General features: G+C 38.5%; 1 protein-coding gene across 7 annotated transcripts in view; it reads left to right on the top strand.

The window, feature by feature from the left end:
- Positions 1–22465, top strand: part of NFIA (nuclear factor I A) — a 933690-nt gene that overhangs the window by 295400 nt on the left and 615825 nt on the right. For all 7 annotated transcript variants that reach the window (XM_060231906.1, XM_060231903.1, XM_060231904.1 and 4 more), the window contains exon 2: positions 2652–3183. In XM_060231906.1, the coding sequence (XP_060087889.1) occupies positions 2652–3183 (532 nt within the window). The remainder of the gene's footprint in view (positions 1–2651; positions 3184–22465) is intronic.

A 22465-nucleotide genomic window follows, 5' to 3' on the forward strand; every position in this document is an offset into this window, starting at 1 on the left:
ATATTTTCTGTTTTGTAGTAGCTGTTTTTATAGGTTGATCAGTGGTTGTACCTGAACATTCTTAAATACTCTTGGAAAACCTTGTTGATTCAAGAACTTTGGTTCAAATAGCACTGTAGCACAAAATATAAATCAGCCATTTCTCTCAGAGGTGGGTATCTAGTCTTGTGTTTGTTTTTGAATATCTTCATAATGATAGGGTTGATTCTCTCCCCCCTCCCCAATCCTAATGTACTTGTCAGTTAGTTGTGAGGTTTTTTAAGTGGAATAATTATCCTTTCATATTTCATTTTGAGATTCCATTTGATTAGCAGCCCTTATATTAACAATGATCAACCGCTTAACTGTATCATCACTGTAAGGCCGTTCAGTGGCTTTTGAGGCTTTCAGATGGATATTTTAACCATCTTCCCTCCTTTTTCAAACAACTGGATGGTCCACAGTTTAGAATATAGAGCAGTGGTTGTACAATTTGAAAGTGGATGCAAAAAGGTAGTAAACATGGAAGGATAGCGATAAAGTTCTTGAAAATTAAAAGTTTTCACCATAAGACCAGAATTTAAATAGTTACTTTAGAATGGATAAATTTAGGGACTATTTCATGTGTCACAGCAGATGAGCATTCCAAAAGATCCCTTTTGTACTCTTCGATATTGTGTGTGCATATGGAAAAGACTTCAAAATGTGTTGTAGCAGGCTTCAGAGTTTGTTTTCTTTTTTGTAAATGTGGTTTCCAGACTCCTGTCTTTTGTCATCCTGTTCTCGTAATTATCCATTTAAACTGCCATTATTATAATATTTATTTTGTGCTGCTTTGAAATGTAAAAAAATGTGGTTTTCTTTTTAAAGGGAGGAGTAAGGAAAAGTGCCATTTTGCCCAAATATTTATTTATATGTTAACACCATCTGAACAGTCATTTTGACATCTATTTCTTCCATTATCGCTATAGTCATCCTCTTTTTCTGTCGTTTCTAAGAATTCTTTCCATAGAAATATACATCATCCTTTGTGTGTTATATCTGAGGTACTATATACAGCAGTTAACCATTTATAGATCACAGCACACTTCAAACAAGGGTTCCGTATTGTAAGCTTTTCAGGTAGTATAGTTGGTATGTTTTTTCTTTACCCATTATTTGCCTGAGCAAAAAACCTAGCTTCAAAGACATGCTAAATAAGAAAGCTACTTTGAAAAAATGTATACATGTCATAAACCGAGAAGTATAGGAAAACTAGAAAAGAAGTTGGTAATATCTTTAGTACATGAGAATGATCACTTAGGCATTGCAGAGAAGCTGTGTTTTCCCCTCCCAATATATAAAAAAAATGAGTGCTGGCAGTGATCTTACAAAGCTCTTACAAAGCCAAATCAGCTCAGTGAAAGAAACAGTAACCTTTCACAGGCGCATGCTTGAAGGATCAAATATTTAAATTGCATGAATATCTCTATACATATTTAGTAGAAATCATATGCATATTAATAATATGCACAAGTATTATAGTATGACTTGTGTGGCTTCTGTAGGAGGATTTGCTAAGTGAATGCCTTTCTTTATCTAAAAGTTACTCTGTTTTGTGCAATATATTTATTGGCATGGGAGAAATTTTGAAATTTTGTTTCTATGTTTTAAAAAAAATATTATGTATAAAGTCAGGTAGCGTTTTCAGCAAGAATAATGGGACTACCTCAGAAATCTCATTTTTAAAACTCGTAGCAAATGTAGATTTAAAATATTTTTTCATATATGATCTACTTATGAACTTTCCAGGATTCACCCCCCTTTTTTATTTAAATGAAAGAGTACTGTAGTATATCATTGTCAATTCACAGTATACAATATTTATTTTATAGACAAAGGTAAAAAAAAATCCATATTTGTAATTTTAGGCTATATTTCATTTTAGAAATCTGCACACTGATATGATCACACTAATCAGCTATCATAATACCTATCAGATTATTCTGCTAAAATATAGCTTCTTGCACATATATCTTCGGGCGAGTTTTTATTGTACATCAAGCGTTCACATATCAATACTGGTTGGCATCCAAATGTTTGAATGTAGCTAGCTGGCAGGTACATGCTGACCATACCATTTGCACCGGGGTCATCTAAGCCATAAAGAGTCCTCTTCTTTTCAGTTGGATTAAGGTCACCACAATCTTTTTGCAGCCCTTAGATCACTGATTCTGGAGTTTTCCTATTGACTTAATGGATTTATTGTGAAGTCAGCAATTTAAAGCTAACAGCATAACATCTTGATCCTAACTACATTTACTTCCAAGGCACTCTCAAGGATTTTAAAAGGATGGGGTTTTTTTTGAGTAATTGTGATTATGAGTAGTGTGCTGAGATGTTTCCTGTGCTTTATGGTTTATTTTGTTTTGTGATTTCAGAATAAGGCCTAGTATATATTTAAAAAGTAGGTTCTTGAATATCTTTAGTCTACCTCCTTTTTTAAAAAAGAGTGTGCAGTGAGAATATAAATGCTCATGTTTTTACTCAGAGTAGGAACTACCGTGATTTAGTCTTAACCTCTAATGACTTTTTGTTGCCTGCCTGTAAGTTATGTGACACATTAAGGAAGCAAATAGATCTTCATGATGCCAACTGTTCTGTATATAATTTTTCATTTCAATTTCTTCCAGGATGAATTTCATCCTTTCATTGAAGCACTTCTCCCCCATGTCCGAGCATTTGCATATACATGGTTCAATTTACAAGCTCGAAAACGAAAATACTTCAAAAAACATGAGAAACGCATGTCAAAAGAGGAAGAGAGAGCTGTGAAGGATGAATTGCTAAGCGAAAAACCCGAGGTCAAGCAAAAATGGGCATCCAGGCTTCTGGCAAAGTTACGGAAGGATATCAGGCCCGAGTACCGGGAGGATTTTGTTCTAACTGTCACAGGGAAAAAACCTCCATGTTGTGTCCTTTCCAATCCAGACCAGAAAGGCAAGATGAGAAGAATTGACTGCTTACGCCAGGCAGATAAGGTCTGGAGGTTGGACCTTGTTATGGTGATTTTATTTAAAGGTATTCCGCTTGAAAGTACTGATGGCGAACGCCTTGTAAAGTCCCCACAGTGCTCAAACCCAGGGCTGTGCGTACAGCCACATCATATAGGGGTTTCTGTTAAGGAACTCGATTTATATTTGGCATACTTTGTGCATGCAGCAGGTAAGTGCTTTTTTCCAAATTTCTGAAACTTGGCATAATTTATTGGATTTGTGAAGTCAATCATGTGATGGTTAGGCCAGTCAATGTTGTCCTTGAACTTGACTAAGATTATGAGTCACATCAATGTGGCTGAGCAGCATAGTTGTGTTAGTGTTTTACAGTACAACTGATAGAGGACAGAGCATATTCTGTAGCATTGTAGGATGCTGATCACTGAAGAATGTTTTCTTTACACTGTAACCCAGTGTGCTGCACATGCAAACCATTTTCAGATATGCTGAACATCAGCTTGAAGACTGGATTTTTAATAGGTAATTTACAAACTATTTGGGAGCCTGGGCAAAAAATGGTCAGAGGAATCAGGATACTTAGACTTTCTTATATTATTTTCCTAAATGTATTCAAATTTGGCCACTCATGAAATAAATGAATGGAAATACTCATATAAGCCCAACACATAAAACAGATGGGCATCCAAAACTTGGCTAGAGCTAAAACGACTAAGCAAGAATGTAAAAGTACTCACAAATACGCAAACTATTGATTTTAACAGACAAGGTCAAAAGAAATGCCTGTCTAATGTAAGCAGAAAAATCAAAAGGAGTTTTCTGGTAATTGTCACCTGTAGTGAGAGTATGGTTATTAAACGACTAGTCTGTGGTATCTGTGAAAATGGAATGAGTTTGCTACTGTAATACACTGTACTGTACCCATAAATATCAATGTATCTGAGAACAGATAAAAACTATTATTGAGCAAAACAATGCAATTTGTTTATTTTTTGTGTGCATGTACATGGTTATTTTAGGCAAATTTATAGCTTCTGAACCATTAGGCCTAATATTGGTAATAGTGTGACCTTTCAAAGCAACTTAATGGTCTTACTGGAATTTAGTCATGCTGATATTTTAGTTTGAATAGGACTGAAGAGTGAAAGAAAATTTAATACACTTAATAGTACTCATGTTGCTAAACTTATGAAGCTGTATTTATGAACTAGCATTTTAGGCAGTAAGTGTAGTGTCAGCTATTGGATGATCTAATGCAAAATAACAGAATTCATTATTGGTTGTTTATCTTGTCGTTTAATAATATTATTGGTATTAGAAGCTTCGAAATGTTTATCTGTTTTACCAGATAGGCTGGTGGGCTTTTACTTTAAAATTGTACGTGATGCAGAAAGTTACAGTGTGTACCTCCTCTGAATGTGTCTAAAAGTACTGGTAAATATGAAATTTGTTTGGGAGACACTGTGATATAGAGGCTGTTTTTAAGTTGTGCTGTGTTTTATTAATCAAGTACAGTACTACAATAGACTGTAGTTCCAACTGCATTTTAAGCTTCTCTTTGAGACTGCATAGGTGTATTGAATGCTGCTTTGAAAATGTGGCAAATCAATTACAGATTTAATATATGAATTTCAAGTTCAGTCATGTTGCAGACTATTTTTGTACACCTGTTGACTCAGATTGTGACTTTTATGTTGTTATATTTCTAATAATCTATTTATTGAACTGAAAGTAATCATACTCAAAGTATCATTGAACCAGTATTGTAGCAAGCAGTCCTTTACCTAAAACTAGAACAGCTCATTGATTATAAAATCATTAATCTAATAAAGTGTGCAACAGTGTGGTTGGAAAAGCAATGAGATGCAAAGCAACTGAAGAAAACAATCATTGTAGATTGGCCTGATGTAATCAGATGTGCCCATTTTATTTCATTTTTTTTTAAAAAACAATATTTTTGTTTAGGCTGTTACTGGATACTGGGGAATAATGACACTACTAACGAGAACCTGATTAAACTTCAGAATATCTTAAATTCTTAAAAAGCTAACTTTTAACTGGATTATATTTTGATACCCTTTTTATATGCATATTTGTAGGTCTTTTTAGGAGACAAGCTAGATAAATTTGTTTTATGCATTCTAATTCTTGTATGTCAATGTATATGTATCATATTTTTTGAAAAGCTCTTTTTATTATGGAAATATGGCAATAGCACTATGTGTGTAGCTATTGTTTGGATATAAAAACATCATTCATTGATCAGGGCACCTTCATTGGTGGTGGGATGATTGTAGGGATTTTTTTTTTTTTTGGTCCTAATGTATCCCATCATTCTTTGTCACACCTGCATGTTAGCCAAGTTGATAGGGATTGGTTCTTGCAGAGCTGCAGTAATGGCAGCTTACTCTGTATGCGCAACAAGAGAGTTACAAAAGAATGTCTTAAGGGCTCATTGTCTTCATATATTCTTGATTTGCTTTAAGAGATTCATCATCCTGTTATTTATGGTTGGGATCTTGCCAGTATAAATAATAGATAGATTGGGCAACTTGTATATAGCTGAGGTGAAGAGCATTTGCAATAACCCAAAGACCTGTGAAAAGAAAGCAGTGTTTTTGTCTACATTAACATTTTGAGAAGTTGCCAGCTACGGCAGAAGGTTCAGACTCCAAAATGTGCTTCCAGAGATGTGCCAAAACCATTGTGGCCTTTCACCCGCAGTGCTATTATGTTGTGATTTGTTCCAAGACACTTTACTTCTCAATGATTTGTGCAGCAGGATGTCCCTTTCCTCCCGCAAATATAACAATTACTTAGTCGGAGCCAACCCCCTTTTAAAGCAGACATTAGCTGCAATTTTAAGAATACCTTCCTGGGACTAAGCCTCACTGAATAAAATGGGACTTATTTCTGAGTAAACTTGCTTAGGATTGTTCCCAGAGTCATCTGCAAGACAACTTGTTTCTTCCAAAGTAGGTCGATCCTTTAAAACAAGTTATTCTTCTAAGGAAACCGCATGAAAGCAGGGATATAAAATTTGGCAATAGGTGTGACCTGCCATATTTGAATGAATCTTTAGGAAAATCAGCATTTGTGGTTACGAGAGGTGAACCAAATGTACTGAAGTAAAAACATTAGCCTTGATTTGTAGTTTCCAGTTAAAAGGGAGCTGCAGAATGCTGCCCTTAACTTTGGGTCACTTTTTCCTTTTCGGTTCTCTGTCTGTGTATCAAATGACAAGTTGAAAACTATTGTGGCCAACAGTATTCTTTGTGGGAGTATAATACTGAAGTAAATTTATGACCAGTCCTTTACCAGATGATCTGTATCAGAATCTGCAATATACTAGGCACGTGGCAGGGTCACCATTTAAGTTGTTAGGGTCATAACCTTTGCCACCAGCCATTTGACCTTTGAGATAAAGTTGACCTTTGTTCATTAGTAGGCACTCAAGCGAGAACTTTTTTGTTTTTTTACTGCAGCACAGCAACTTCAGCTAACATGATCACATTGTAAAAAGGGATTCATTGCTCAAGTGGTTGGGTGCTGTGAGAGGTTAAAGATTTTTCTGTTTGTTTTCTGAAGCTTTTTCTATAGGATAAAGTTAGCTTGTGTTTTCTTACGCTGCACAATATCAGATGTTTTTGACCATTATCTTTTATAGGCAGGCATTTAATTCACTTACCAAGCGCTTGGAGTGAAATACCTTCTAAAAATATAAACTTGCTGAAGGAAGTTTGAAAATGCCAAATAATTAAAAAAAAAAACCCTACCGATGGTATAGTATTTGAATTAAGAGTTTTATCTATACATCTTAGTTTTCAATAATATTAAGGCCAAAGTAGCACTTACATTTTTGGTAACTGTAAAAAAATGTATTTACTTTTCTGGATAAGTGATTGCTCAGTAGAATGTAGATGCAGTCTTCAGGATGAAAAAACCAGTATTATGTATTGTTTTGGAGGATGAGGATATTTACCCTCAGGCTAATAAAATGCACCTTAAAACAAATTGTCACAGTAATGAAGCACAGTGGTATACCTTTGGGATATTGTCAGCCAAGTTTTTTTTTAAAATTAGAAGGGTTCTTATCCTTTTACATTATAATTTTCTAGTACAATTGATTGTAACTAGATTCATTTTGTTAATAGTTTCACAGACAATTTGATGATGCTTAGCAGTGTTGTGGAAGGTGTAACAATACTGTATTCTTCAAAAAGTTGTTATATCATCTTACAATCCTTGAAGTTGCCCTGCAAAAAGTGTGTAGGTTTATTGTGTAAAGTAAGTTTATCATGTAAAGTATCTCAATTGTTCTATGTTATTTCCTTGACCATGTGTCACTGACCATTTCCCCCCATGATTTGGCCTTTAAAAATTGTTTCTTTTTTGTAATCCAGCATTTGTTGTTCAATTTAAATCTAAGGAAAACAAAAGCCCTCTCCTAAGATGATACAGTTGCATTGAGTTTTTGACCCCTGTTGCCATTCTGTGACAGTACAGTTCTCTGTAATTTGCTGATTAACCAGATGGCCATGGTAACAGATTGAGAACCTGCTCCCTACTGCTTAAAAGCAAGTGTAAGATCAGTAAGGTTTTTACATTTTCTTCTGAATTAAGTGGAATTAATTTCTGAATTAATTAATTAATTAATTAAAACAATGAGTATTGTATTAAAACAAGATCCACTATAAAGATAGTGTGTGAGTGATATTCTGCTTTAACTGTATAGCATTAACTATGCTGGATCCCCATTATTGAGGCCATACTCTATATGGAACTTAATGGAACCAGGCCTCATTTTGGGCAGGAACTCACAGGAGCGGAGCTCCAAAACCTCTAAATTTTATTGTGATCTTTTGTTCTCTCTCCCACCCCCCAAATACTTGCTTCTGGGCTCCATTGTTCAATCCCCCCCTGTGAGAATTTTGCTGAACTCTTAAGATCTGACAAACTTTCTAATCCCCCCTCCCCCCTTCCCACACAAATGGGGAAATAACCCAAACATACAAAGTGGACAGATGGAAATCTTCATCATACCACTGTGGCCACATTTTGTTGCTGTTCAGTTGCACAGTCGAGTCTGACTCTTTGCAACCCCATGGGCCAAAGCATGCCAGGTCCTTCTGTCTTCCACCATCGCCCAAAGTCTGCTATATGGCCACATAGAAGAAAGTAATTTTAAAAGTATTATGGCAGTAAGGTTTTATTATGACAAGCATGAGCTGATATAATTTAGTACACCTTCCTCTAATGTCAGAGGTGTGTGGCATATTCAAATAAGTTATGCTAATGGGCTCCAGCACCTCTTTTTCTACAAAATGACCTCTGGATGCAACTATATCAGATCCTCAAGGAGTGTCTGGAAGAACTGTCTACTCCCATACAATTTAGCCTTCAAGTTCAGATCTGCATCTGCCAGTCCACTCTCTGTGCCCTGTTTTTAGAGGTTAGGTAGGTGGCAACTAGAGATAGGGCATTTTATGTGGTGGTACCTTTGGAATGCCCTCCCTTTGAGGATTGCCTGGTACCTACATTTTTTCTTAGCTGCCATTCCAAAACACATGTTTTTATCCAGGCTTTTAATTAGGAATTTTATCTTATCTTGTTAATGGTCTGCTTCTGTTTTAGGGATAATTCTTATGCTGCTTAAGTCCAGTGACTTGGTTCTAATGGCATGTGATGTAGTTTTATTTGTAAGCTACCTTGAGTAGGAAGGACTCTGAAGGGGTGGTATAGAAATATGCCAAATTAATAAATGTCTAAACCTTGATTATTCAGATCTCCATTCTTATCTAGTTTTACTGTGAATTCCCAAGTAAGCTCCTTTTTTGATGTAATTTTTTAACTACTCAACAAAGTTTTGGATGTCATTACAAGTCTAGTGAGCAAGTAGAGATTTGTGAGCAGAGTCTTTTAACTTACCTGCACAATTGTAGAGTATTCACTATGTGATTTGCAATTGGGCTATATGGATACATTTCCCCTAACTGCAGAAACTGCTGCCCTTAAAGATGTTGATTTCTTTATATGCATCAGCACCTCTGCATGTATGCATAACCGGACACACTTTATGATAGAGCCCTATTCAGATGTTATAGGGAACACATGTACATCCTGCATGAATCTGTGTACATCTGTTTGTAAGAAATAGCCAGTGTGCATTTACTTTGCATTTGAAACCAGAAAACAGTACCTGGATAAATGTGAGGATTGTAACATGTTCAGCAGTACATGTGTTGAATGTAACATGAGAATTACTCAATGCACATATAAAAATAAAGTGTACACTGTACACAGAATGTACATGAGAGAGGAGGTTCTACGACTGATAGACAATTTAAAAACTGATAAGTCACCGGGCCCAGATGGCATACATCCAAGAGTTCTGAAAGAACTCAAAGGTGAAATTGTGAATCTCCTGACAAAAATATGTAATCTTTCATTAAAACCTGCCTCCATTTCTGAGGACTGGAAGGTAGCTAATGTCACCCCCATCTTTAAAAAGGGTTCCAGAGGAGATCTGGGAAATTACAGGCCAGTCAGTCTGACTTCAATACTGGGAAAGTTAGTGGGGACCGTTATTAAAGAGAGAATTAGTAGACACATTGATGAACAAAAATTGTTGAGGAAGACTCAGCATGGGTTCTGTAAGAGAAGATCTTGTCTCACTAACCTGTTAGAGTCCTTTGAGGGGGTAAACAAACATGTGGACAAAGGGGACCCAATAGATGTTGTTTACCTTGACTTCCAGAAAGCTTTTGATAAAGTTGATAAAGTTCCTCATCAAAGGCTCATAAGTAAGCTCAAGAGTCATGGAGTAAAAAAACAAGTCCTCTTGTGGATCAAAAACTGGCTAATTAATAGGAAACAGAGTGAGTACAAATGGGCAATTTTCTCCGTGGAGGGTGGTAAGCAGTGGGGTGCCGCAGGGCTCAGTATTGGTCCGATACTTTTTAACATGATCATTAATGATTAGGAGTGGGTAGTAAACAGTGAGGTAGCTAAATTGTTCAGGGAGGTGAGAACCAGAGAGGATTGTGAGGCACTCCAAAGGGATCTATTGAGGCTCTGTGAGCGGGCATCAACACGGCAAATGAGGTTCAATGTGGCCAATTGCAAGTTAATGCACATGGGGGCCAAAAATCCTAACTATAAATACATGTTGATGGGGTGTGAACTGGCAGAGACTGACCAAGAGAGAGATCTTGGGGTCATGGTAGATAACTCACTGAAAATGTCGAGACAGTGTGCGACTGCAATAAAAAAGGCCAATGCTATGCTGGGAATTATTAGGAAGGGAATTGAAAACAGTATCATAATGCCCCTGTATAAATCGATGCTGCAGACTCATTCAGAATACTGTGTACAGTTCTGGTCACTGCACCTCAAAAAAAGATAGTATAGCATTGGAAAAAGTCCAGAAAAGGGTTGGAATGATTAAAGGGTTGGAACAATTTTCCTATGAAGAAAGGTTAAAACACTTGAGGCTCTTTAGCTTGGAGAAACATCAACTGTGGGATGACATGATAGAGGTTTACAAGATTATGCATGGGATAGAGAAGGCAGAGAAAGAAGTAGTTTCTCACAATACGAGAACTCATAGGCATTCAATGAAATTGCTGAGCAGTCATGTTAGAATGGATAAAAGGAAGTACTTCTTCACCCAAAGGGTGATTAACACATGGAATTCACTGTCACAGGAGGTGGTGGCAGCTACAAGCATAGCAAGCTTCAAGAGGGGATTGGATAAACATGTGGAGCAGAGGTCCATCAGTGGCTATTAGCCACAGCATATTGTTGGAACTCTCTGTCTGGGACAAGTGTTACTCTGTATTCTTGATGTTTGGGAGGGGAAACAGTGCAAGGGCTTCTAGTGTGTTTGGGAGGGGCAAAAGTGTGAGGGCTTCTAGTGTCCTGGCTTCACTGATGGACCTCCTGATGTCACCTGCGTTTTTGTTTTGTTTTGTGGCCACTGTGTGACACAGAGTTTTGGACTGGATGGACCATTGGCCTGATCCAACATGGCTTCTCTTATGTTCTTATGTGTTTACTGTAACTTGTGAACATGTTTGGTGTACAGGGCAACCCAGAAACAGCTAGCTTTATTTAAACGTAGGCTCAACTTCAGTGAGATTGGAGGTTATCCAGGTTCCTCTAAACTTTCTCATATGCTATATACATGCCACAGTATCTTTTTTCATGTATATCCCTTTATAAAGTTTTTTCCAATATAATGTGTCAGTTTCTCTTTTGAAGTGTTGTTTTAGGTTATTTTAATCTGTAGTTGTGGAAACCATCACACATGTCTTCCTATGGAGAGAAGGGAATATAAGCCTTTTAATGAAATAAAAAAGATAAATCTGCAAAAAACATAGGTTGCTCATTGGACTCATCTTACACTCTACCATTAGCTGTGTTCCATTCCCTGTCCTGCTGTGTAAAATGGGGGGGGGCATGCAAATCCCAGCAGCATAGTGGCTGAGGGAAGGAGAGAGAGAGATGGACCATCTGATATCAAGTGTCTGCCATCTAATGAGATCCGTAGGGTGTCTTGCCCTTTCAGCGAGTGGTAGCTGTCAACTTAGAACTGTAAGGTTCAAAGTAAGAATAAAGTTGTCTGGAGTATTAAAACGCCTCACTTTATATCTCCCAGTCCTATCCTAGTTCTTTCTGCTGGTCTGGCTGCAAAGCCTCTTGGTTTCAGCTCTCTCCAGTTGTACAGTTGAGGCTGTTGTAATTCCCAGCATACTATTTTGGAATAATTTATGTTCTGTTATTGTAAAGTATCCCTCTTTTTCTTCTAGTATAGGTTAGATGTAGTTATAGTCACAGGGGACAAACACTGCTATACTTCAGGATCTGTGCTTTCTTGCTAGTTGCTTCTGTGGTTCAGAATTGACTCTATTTTGCTAAGCAAATAGACTGTGTGCTGCCTCAGGACTCTTCTCCTTATTGTCAGAATTTCCTTCTCATTGCCCCACAGTTATGTTGTCATTGCTATGTGTATATCCCATTCTAGGCCTGAGAACCCAATTTGAGAATCACTGCTTTATGGTACACTGTAGGAAACAGATCTCTGCTGATCAGTACTTTCTGTCTTGGCAAGCAGAGAAGTCCATTTCTGCTGCTAGCTGTGATAGGCTCTAGCTGACAGAAGCAGGATTTAGATGGGGACAACTGCATTCTCCCCGCTGTTGTAATTGAGATGGTAAGCATCCGTGTTCATTTGAACCCTAACGGTAGTGGAACTTATGAGTATTTGCTATATCACGAACTACTGGCATCAGTTCAGTCATGTGGCTAAGCTTGCTTCTGTCTCCCCAAACAGAAACAAATAAAGCTGAGTAGTATGTAGGCTTTTAATATTTTTTATACTACTTTAAGGTGTTTTCAGGAAAGAACTAGTACATAATTTGAGGGCTATTTCCTGTGTTCTGTAATGGAAGATATAACTGGCACATAATTTGTGGACTATTTCCACAAATAATAGCAGATATACCCAAGCAGAGGAAAAAGAAAACTCACAAGTATAACAAGAGAGGGAAAAGGGTTTGAATGGAGGTTATACTGTTTACAGTCATCAGGCTTGTTTGATGATGGTGAAAAAAATTGCCCAGCGCTACTAGCTAGGCCTGACTTGTCTTAAGTTACTGCACTTTTATATTTCCTCTCTTTTCCATTCACTGATGAATAGCTTTAATTTAAATCTATTTCAGTCAAATGTGGGAAACCCCACAAACTTTGTTGTGGTCACTGATATGCACAACAGGGCTGGATGCTTCACTTGACTGAGACTTGAAAGCTGACTCAAGGAGACCTGAAACACTCTGTTAGCTTGTCCAAGTCTTTCTAAGGAAGTAGTGTTACACGCAAACATTTAACAGATGATAATAATGTTTTAATGGCTTCTTACTTCTTTGCCCTCCCCACACAATTTAAACTTGGGTGGTAAATTGTAACACAAAGGTCAGCATATGCAAGTTAAATGGGAAGGTGCAAGGTAAATGTGAGGTAAATGCCATCCTGAAGCTTGTGATTGTGCCACAATAGCTGCTTATGACAGTGTTAGGAACTTAGGGCCAAATGAGACAATGTACTTGCCCCATTCTCCTGTAAAGAGGAAATAGGGTGCCTGCATTTTATATGGAAACAATTGCACAATTAAGGGTACCTATATCCTCCCACATCTTATTTTGCTGTGCTATGTTGCTTGGAGAACTTTTCTCCCAGCAGGTTTTGATCCTGTACTGATAATAGACGAGCAATGTGGGGCGGATTGGAGGCATTCCAAATTGGGATAGCTCAAAAAGAGCGGTCCCAGAGCCTACACATGCTCACCCGCAAGCTGTCCCCATCCTGTCCACAAGGCGATGCGGGCGTGGACGCTGTCGCTCGATTTGGTTTTTTTCTGGTTTGGGGCAGCTTGCACCCTTCTGCTTCCAGACGGTGAAGAGGCAACTGGTGTTCGGCTCAAAAATTTGCTACCACTTTGGAAGTTGGCCCAAAGTGGCAGTCTGTAAGCAGCCAAAGTGAACTGAGCTAGGCAGAAATGTGCTTAAAATAGTTCACAGTAAGGCAAGGTGGGGAGAAGAGTCTTTAGATCTCCTGACATCTTCAGTTTAAAAAATTACACACACCAGCCCTAATTTGGACTTGAATAGGTACAACACTTGAATAAATAGACACAATTACTCCTGTCATGTTAAGTTTGATTTTTAAAAATCTATGTGGTTGTGAATGGAATTTACTTGTATAGAGTGGAATTTAGTATCAGTTACATTAGATGGTAAATATTCATGTCATTTTTTTTCAAGAAGAGTGGAATAAGTCATAGGGTTACCAGCATCCAGTTAATTTGTCATCAAGGCTAGAGAGTTAGCTGGTATGAAAGGAGCAGATTCACATAGCAGATGACCAAGGGATACATTCAGTCATACGGTAGTTTGATTAATGTGTGGTTTGCAAAGGAAAGCTTGAAAATACATGAAAAGAGGCTGCATATGCCTTCCTGGATGTGTCTTTCAGTAGCCAGCAGATGGGATGTATATTCCAAACATGCTGTTGCCCTCATGCAAAGCCTCCTGCCCTGTTTTTACTGTTGAAATTAAACAATTATTATAATATAATAACCTTATGTTAAATGATGTTGGTGAGACAAGGTGATACTGGCTCTGGTTATTCCATTGACTTTTTTTTAAATGCTTGTGCACTTTCTTGTGGGATTTCATAAAGCTCTGTTCACTCCCCTCTTCTACCTTGATGAAGCTACTAGAAGAAGATTTTGGAGTGTAAAGATTAAAGATAAGATTTTGAAGTGTAAAGCAGTTAGTATCCTGATAACACTCAAGTCTCTGTTACATTTTCATCTGATCTGGGGAAAAGGATAGTCTTGTTTTGAACTGGGGACAAGATTTTGGAGTGGATGAGAGTGAAGCTGGATATACACCAAATGGACCTTATAACTGTAGATGGCCCACAGGAGCTGAATCAGATTTTTGTTGTTCTGCTGGTGTCTTTGCTGCCTTTAAAAAAACTGAAGTCCATAGCCTTGAGTACTCCTTGAAGCTGTCTATTTTTAGAGGCACAGTGTTAGTCATAAATGCTTTTTCTCATTGTCATTTGGTGCTCTGGCTCTGCCTGGTTCTATAGAACAAGGACAGAGCAACAATTCTTTATTTTTAAATGGGAGAATTGAGTAATATAGGGTGCAGTCTATGGGGCAGCCCTTAAGATTGTTCAGAAACTGTATCTAATGTAAAATATAGCAGCTCCCATATTTATGCTAACAGCATGACGAGAGTATAAAACATCTACATCAGCTGCAGTGGCTGCCATTTAGTTTACTAACACAGTTCAAGGTGTTAATGGTTGCATAAACTGACTGGACCTAGTTATCTTACATATTGTCCCATGTTAGTGATGTTCAGTGACATATGCAAATCTTGAAGTATTCTCTGGGCTAGAATTAAACTGTGGTTTAGAAATCTGGCTTGTGTACAAGAAACAAATTCTACTTTATGTAGGCATCTGCAGTTGGATGTCACAGCAACTGGAGTTTGATTCAAGACTGCTGAAATCAAGAAGCATTCATTTCTCATTGAGGAAAGGAGGGGAGGGAGCATGGCCAAAAATTTACTTCATGCCCTTCATGACCCTTAAACTATGCCACTGTTATCTTGTATTCCCATCAACAACCAAGGCTGCAATCCTGCATGTGATTAGGCCATTTGAATTCAATTGAAATCTGTAACTGTGAGCAGAATTGCACCCCTAACACATTGCTACAGTTGTCTTTTTCCAGTTGTTTGCACATTATTTCATGTGCAGTGATCAGGATTTATAGACATAGGCATAAACTACGTGGGGGCTGGGGGGCTGCAGCCCCCCTTGGATTTTCCCGCCTGGGACTAAGCCCCCACCGGGCAACCAACACAGGACTTGGGGCTTCAAAGGCATGAATGGGGTGATAAAGGCTATGTGTGATTTCCCCTCTGAGCTTCAAAGTCAGTGACTTAGCCGCCCTGAGCCTGCTTCGGCGGGGAGGACGGGATATAAATAAAATGTTGATTAATTGATTGATTGAATGACTTTACAACCCAACCTGAGCTCCTTGGAAATGCTAATTGAGCTTCTCCCGCCAGAGGCTAGGTGTCAAAATGCATATTAACCAGTGTTGGTAAGCTCTAATTTGGTAGATCAGTACATTGGCAGACTGGAGTCAAGGGGTGAGGAGACCATAGTTTTCCAGCAGACATGAGATACAGACCTTTCTGAGATCCATCCAGCTGATCTAGAGTGTTGAAGGACTCTTGATATTGTAAGGTAATTGGGAGATCTGCAAAAGTTTTCACTTGTATCTTTGGATTCTCTGGATTAATTACGAAAGTATTGATATCTAGCACATATCAATCCTTAGAAGTTTGGTGTCTGTTGGAAAATAAAGCCTGGCTGGTGGCTACACCCACTTTTAATGTACCAACAGTCAGACTGCAGGCTCTCTTTGGTGGATTCAAAATACTTGCTTGGTTCCAATTTACATTTGGGGGGAAAGTGAGATTGAGTGTGGGTGGATATGAAGATCAGAGGCCTTTAAGAACAAAATTTGAGGCCTATGCTTGCTTTTAATTAAACCTGCAGGGTAAGAAAATACTCTTTGCCGTTGAAGGATGTTGCAGCTTAGCAGTAAGTTTACTGTGCCTGATCTAGTGAACAGATAGTCCTTGTTTGTGTTTAGTTCAGTGTGAGGCTAGTTCTTAATGTTACCTATATAGCAAATATAATCTGCTTGACTGCAGCAAGTTTACAACTTTTCAGGAATACCTACTTATTTAGGGGTTAATAGACTAGAATGGGGTTGGAACTGTTTGGGCAATTTTTTAAATAAGTACAAAATAAATTGGATAGTAATGATTTAGCAGGTTGAAAGTTAAGGGAAAAGTTTATTACAAGTGGATGATATTAAAGAATTGGATCCCTAGGAAAGATCCAGGAATGAAATAATTTTATTCTGGGAGGCACTGACTTGGATAGATTCCTGATGGGTATTTTATGAGGGATCTACTGTGCACTAGAGGCCTGAAGGATGCCAAGGAGTTCACCTGTCAAAGTATTTTGGCATTAAAAAAACCTCTGCTGTATCGATGACAGTCATAAACAAGATGCTTTGATTTGGGCTAGTGCTGAGGTTAGCAGATGAGCATATATGAATTTTATTTTTATATTATGCTAATGAAAAAGGCTTGAGAAATTCAGATTAGCTGATGCCTTTCCCCCCTAACCATCTGGATTCATTTTACTAAATACCTCCCTAGGTCTCTAGTCACATCCAGCTGTGACATTGCAGCTTCCCCCCCTTCCAGCATATACTGTAATCTGGATGATTGGAGATTCTTCTACTCCTGTATGCATCTCATATCCCATGGCTTATAAGCAACATAGCCTATTTTCTAGTTGCTTAATAAGCCATGCACAAGCATAGTTGACCAATTGAGCACTGACGTAGTTTTGAAAAGAGCCTATCAGTGCAGTCCAATGACAGGATGCCTAATGGGTGCCAGATGGGGTATTTGATAATATTGCATCATCTAATGTGCCAAATGGACTCCCTTTTTTTCTCTTCAAAGACTGTTTGTCCCGTATAACTAGAAATTGCCACCTTTTGTTTTGTTTAACACATAAAAAATACTAAATTGTAAAATTTGGTTAGATTTAATTCTGGTGATTTTGAATAGGAAAAGGGTAGATTGAAAGACACAATTTGTGTGTGTAGATTTTAATCTGAAAATAATTAATATATCTGATACAACACTTATTGTGTGGCCTGAAATCATTGTCATTTATTATGTTATTGTACATTGTGTATGTTTGTTATATTAAGAACAATTCTGTGAGACATACCTGATATCAGAGGTTGTTTACAACATTTACACAAAGTGAGGATATGGATAAGTGTTGATAATTGCATGTGAATGATTAAGTTGCTTTCAAGGATGGGGTGCAAACTGGGAAGGGAGGGGCAATAGATATTAAAAGGTTTTCTCAGAGGTGTGCATATGTAATAAAGAGAAGCACATAAGTGTTGCTGATTGCATAAGACTTGTCACGGGAAAAAACCCAAGCACCTTATCCTGTCCTTAGAAATATGTTTGTGTACATTGCCATAATGCATTGTAGAATGATTACAGAAGGTAGATATCCAAAACAGGATTATATTGAAAAAGACACATGGATAACATAGGCTTTTGAAGCTTGCTCAGTACTTTCACAGAGTGGAAGAGAATATGTCTGGGAAAACATGAAGGAAAGGAAATTGCTCTATGACTACAAAATGTTTTCATGGCTTGTAATATCACATCAAGTACTACGAATAAAGGTGAATTCATTGAGGAAATATACAGCACATTTTGACAGCTGTGTCAACTGATAGCTTGCATGTGTGCATGAGCAAATGAGGATTGCCTCTAGTGTAGTGAATGGAAGATGCCTTGAATCATGATCCCAACTGACTTCTCTGTATTGCTTAGTTTCTGAAAGATGCAAATCTGGTGTGGGCAGGAGCCACAGTTTGAGTTCTACTGTGTAGCCTTGGCTTTCCTGTAATGTTTAGTAATGTGTTAAAGAGAAGCACTTTAGCAGCTCTCTTGTTACCAGAGTAACATTTCATGTCACTTTCCATCACCATAAACCATGGTTTCTAGTGCAGGCAGTCTACATGTGTAGGTATCCAAGTGAGGTGTTAAAAGTGTATGAGCCAGTTGAAATTATTTCTTTTCTAGGATTATGGTCAGGAATTTCACATACTTGCACATAACTTGGAAAATGGAAAATATTGCTAAGAATAAAAAGGTACCATGTTTCATGGCATTGTGGTGTTTTCCTTTTGACTGTTAATCAAATAGCTCCCTCATCTGCCATGTGGATATGCTGAATCTATATATATAAAAGAAAACTGTAGCAGGCATTTGGTATCAACTGAGGTGACCCACACACAGTCTTCTATGATTTGGGGGGAACGAGGTTTGTTTTAAACTGTAAACTTTCCCATCAGTTTTCAGGTATCCTAAAGGTACCAAGGGTGAAGGCCTTGAGTTTGCTGCTGTGAGATAAGTTTTGTGGTGCATAAGTAGAATATGGAGGTCAACGAGGCAAGAATTATATATAAGCAACACAAAAGATTTATTTATTTATTTTCATGTTGGTTTCAAAGAACAGATGAACAGCACAGGTCCCCAAGTAGACAAAGGAGAAACCCAGCTGAGACACATATATTTAAACTAATTATGGCTTCAGAGAGTGGTTTGAATTTTCTGTAAAGCTTTCATGCACAAACAGGCTTTTATTCACTAGTCATGAGCTTGGATCCCCTCACACAAAGAGAATTCTACCCACACCAGCCTGCCCTTTCCCAAGAGTCAGATTAATGATGCAAGGTCTACTCATTACCAGAGAGAGACCTAACAATCAGGTACTCTAGTCTCTCTCAGAGGTAGAGCTAAACCACTCTGCCACAGTGCCAAGGAGAGCTATCCTTAACTTTGTCTGCTCTTTTCTGAGTCAGACTTGAGCTCTCACTGCTGTCTCCTATCAGGCAGAAATTCTCCTGCTGCACTCCCATAGGCTCAGCTGAGTGGCTGTTTTTTCTCTTCAGGGCAGGTTAGCTTTCTGTCTGTCACAGAAATATTCATATATACCTTGAAAACTGGAATTTTTAAAAAAGGGAAACATAAGCAGGTTTCATATTTCTCAGCTGAACTGGATCTAATGTTATGGATCTTTGTGCCAGATCATTCTTCTTCCCATAAACTTTGCTTACCCTCTCTCTTTCATGTGCTGTCTGCTGTTTGGGAATCGTGCCATCATGCTTATCAGAATATTTTTCATGCTTGAAAGCAAGAAGTGTGTTACTAGGGTCAGATCTGCAAAGATGTCTAGACAAGAGAAAGGATTGGGAATTTTGTGGGACACAAAAGTATCCATCCCTCTGATTTCCTAATCATATGGTTAAAACTGCCTTAATTGTTTGGTCTGTTGACTTGCTTTTAATGAAAGTTGTGATTTTCAGGAAGTCAGACACACTTGCTGTTTTTATGGCATGAATGTAGGTGTGTATGGGATGTCCACAATCCTGCCTGTTAGTGTGATAGCTCCTCCCCCTGCACAAGCAATGGATTTTAGAATAACCTTTTTGGTTGCTTACTAGATTTGCATCCTAAGAGTTCCATGCATTTAGTCTGCCTTGGGTCTCAGTGCTGCTATTTCCCAGTGTCTAGTTACAGATCTGTCTGTAATGCTTATCTGTTCCTTTATTGTCTGTGTTGCTTAGCTCCCCTTAATCTCTGACAGAATGCAAAAAATCCATACGTCCAGTTTCAGTGTCACTGATGGTATTTTTAATAACTTGGTGTTCCCTTTGATTTCAGTTATCAGAAACTGCATGGCCGGGTTTTCCTGTATCATGCTCAGTGCCAGGGTTATAATGGATTGTTCCTCTAAACAGATGATGCAGTAGCTGTATTTGTCTAGTCTTTCCAAGCCATTTCCCCTGAAGATTTACTTGACCCGTTACTGGTTTTTTTCTGCTTCAGGAGATACTTTATTTCTGTTGCTCATAGGAGAGTCTCTAGTTTATTTCAAAGGATAACATGTTTGCATTTTAACCATACATGGAATAAATCTGTGATTTATAGTGGTGCAATTTCATTGATTATTTAACTTATTTGATTTTGGACACAAATGCCTGTCAGAAAAGCAGAAAGGGAACTGCTTGAGATATTGCTATTCATGCTAGATGATATATTTTATATTAATTTATCCTACTAAAGATATTGGTGAACTGTAGGTTAAGTCTATAGTAAGAGATAGGTATGTTTGTGAGGCAATTATGTTTTTACTCATAATTGTTAGGAAGCCCATAGCTAGAACTTATTAGCGGCTGATGGCTTCATTATTTAACCAAACTTTTCTCCAAACTCTTTTTTTTTTTAAATGAAAGCTGGAGCTTTTTTGACAACACCTGATTTTCTGCTTGAGGCTGGACTCTAAACTTTGCAACCATACAATAAAGCATTGTGTTGGAGCATAATAGTGGCCTATTGGTTTATCCTTGAGATTTCAAGAGTCTGTGGAGTCTTCACTTTGCCCCAAGCAGCCAGTTTCCCCATTTTTCACATATTGTGCACATGCCTTATCCTTGATTGGCCACCTTACACAAAAAGGCTATTTGTAGCTCTCTCTGCATGCCTGTTAAAACTGGTATGGGGGGCATTTTTTGCAGGTATAAACCTTGGGTCTCTACATTGGGTCCAAATTCAAATGTTTTTTTCTATAGAGTACTGCATACCAAGGGAACAGTCTGCAGAGTGCAGCTGCTGATGGACTGCATGCCAGATGTTTATGACCATCAATTTATATATTTTCCCTTATGCTGTATTGTGGCATAATGGCCGCTGTCCACAAGCTGTATACTCTGATGAAGTTCTGTAGAATCATATAAACTTTTGAGAGAGTACTCCGAAGTACATTTGTGGGTTATGGTTTGCTTCTCTATAACTTATGTTAGTAAGAATTGGTTTAGTTCAGTAGTTAGGATATCTGGCTGAAGTCTGCTGTGTTTTGGGGCATTATTTATTATTATTATTTATTATTTTCAATTTATAGCCCGCCCTTTTCCAAATGGGCTCTGAGTGGGTATCAACAGTCAATACAAGGTTAAAATCAGATACATATAATAAAACAATAAGCAATCTAAAAGCAACATAACAGTCTAAAACAAACTCCAACAGCTTTTTTGTTAGCTTTTTCTTAAATCAGCTATGTTTATAAGACGTAGTTTCTCACTGGTTAATGCACTTGACCCAAGCCCATAGCCATGGTGACTTGACCATATTTTTGAATGCTGTGATGTTGAGGTTTTTATTTTTTTTTAAATTCCCATGTGTAATCTTCCCTTTATATCATGCAAATGTGATTGAATCAATTGGTTTGGTGAACTTTTCTGTGATTGCCTGTGATATCAATATTTTCTGGTACATATTGGAATTTTGTTTGTAGACACTAATGCTGCTATTGGTCTTATATGAATATCTTCCAAAAACAGTAATCTGCTTCGCAAAGAATATTCTGAGAGAAATGAAAAGTTGTGCAATACACCTGTTTTCTTAATGTCTCTTATCAGGCAGAACTAACTACAAATATATCATGTACCATCATAGCCCTCTTTCACCTTGTCTTATTCTCAGCACCGGCTCTAGGGCATGTGGTGCCCCAGGCAGGCTTCCTGCCCATTGCCGCCCTCCCTCCCTCTGCACCACTGCAATGCAGCACCACACTCTGTTACCCCCCCATCAGAACGCACTATGGCTGGGTCCTACCAGCTTCGATGTGGGCAGTGCATCATCTAATCCTTTGAAGCGCTTCTTCCTGGAACTGGAAGTGAGGGGGCTCAGAGCCTTCTCCTGTGCGCTCTTCCAAGTATTAGATGCTTCGCCGGCTGCATTGAAGCCAGTAGGGCCCAGCCTCGGGTACACTTCTCTGATTGAACCAGGGGGGTGGGGGGCAGGCGAAGCTCAAGGGAAGGGAAGGGAGGGGGCAAGTGGCAGTGGGGGGAAGGCAGGCAGGCAAACAAAGTAGGTGATTGTTGTGGGCACTGGGAGGGGGAGAGCCCAATTTGGAACCCTGTCACAGCTGGGGCCGGGTCAGGCAAAGTCCAGGGGCAGTCCGAGGTCTGTAGCCGGTAAGCAGGAGGGTCTGAGGCGCCAAATCCGAATCACTGTACAAGTATCGCAGGTCCGAGGTCCAGAAGCCGAGGTCAGGGAGTCCAGAAGTCACAAGCCAAAGTCAGGGAGTCCAGAAACCAAAGTCAAGCTGGAGTGGATGCTAGAACGTCAGGGAGATGACTAGTTGCTTCCACAAAGCCTCCTCCCAAAGCCTTCAGCTATATAGCCCTCTGCTGGCTGTTGCCCATTTGGGCTAATTGCTGGCTCAGAGAG

This window comes from Heteronotia binoei, chromosome 2 (assembly GCF_032191835.1).
Source record: "Heteronotia binoei isolate CCM8104 ecotype False Entrance Well chromosome 2, APGP_CSIRO_Hbin_v1, whole genome shotgun sequence".
NCBI lineage: Eukaryota > Metazoa > Chordata > Lepidosauria > Squamata > Gekkonidae > Heteronotia > Heteronotia binoei.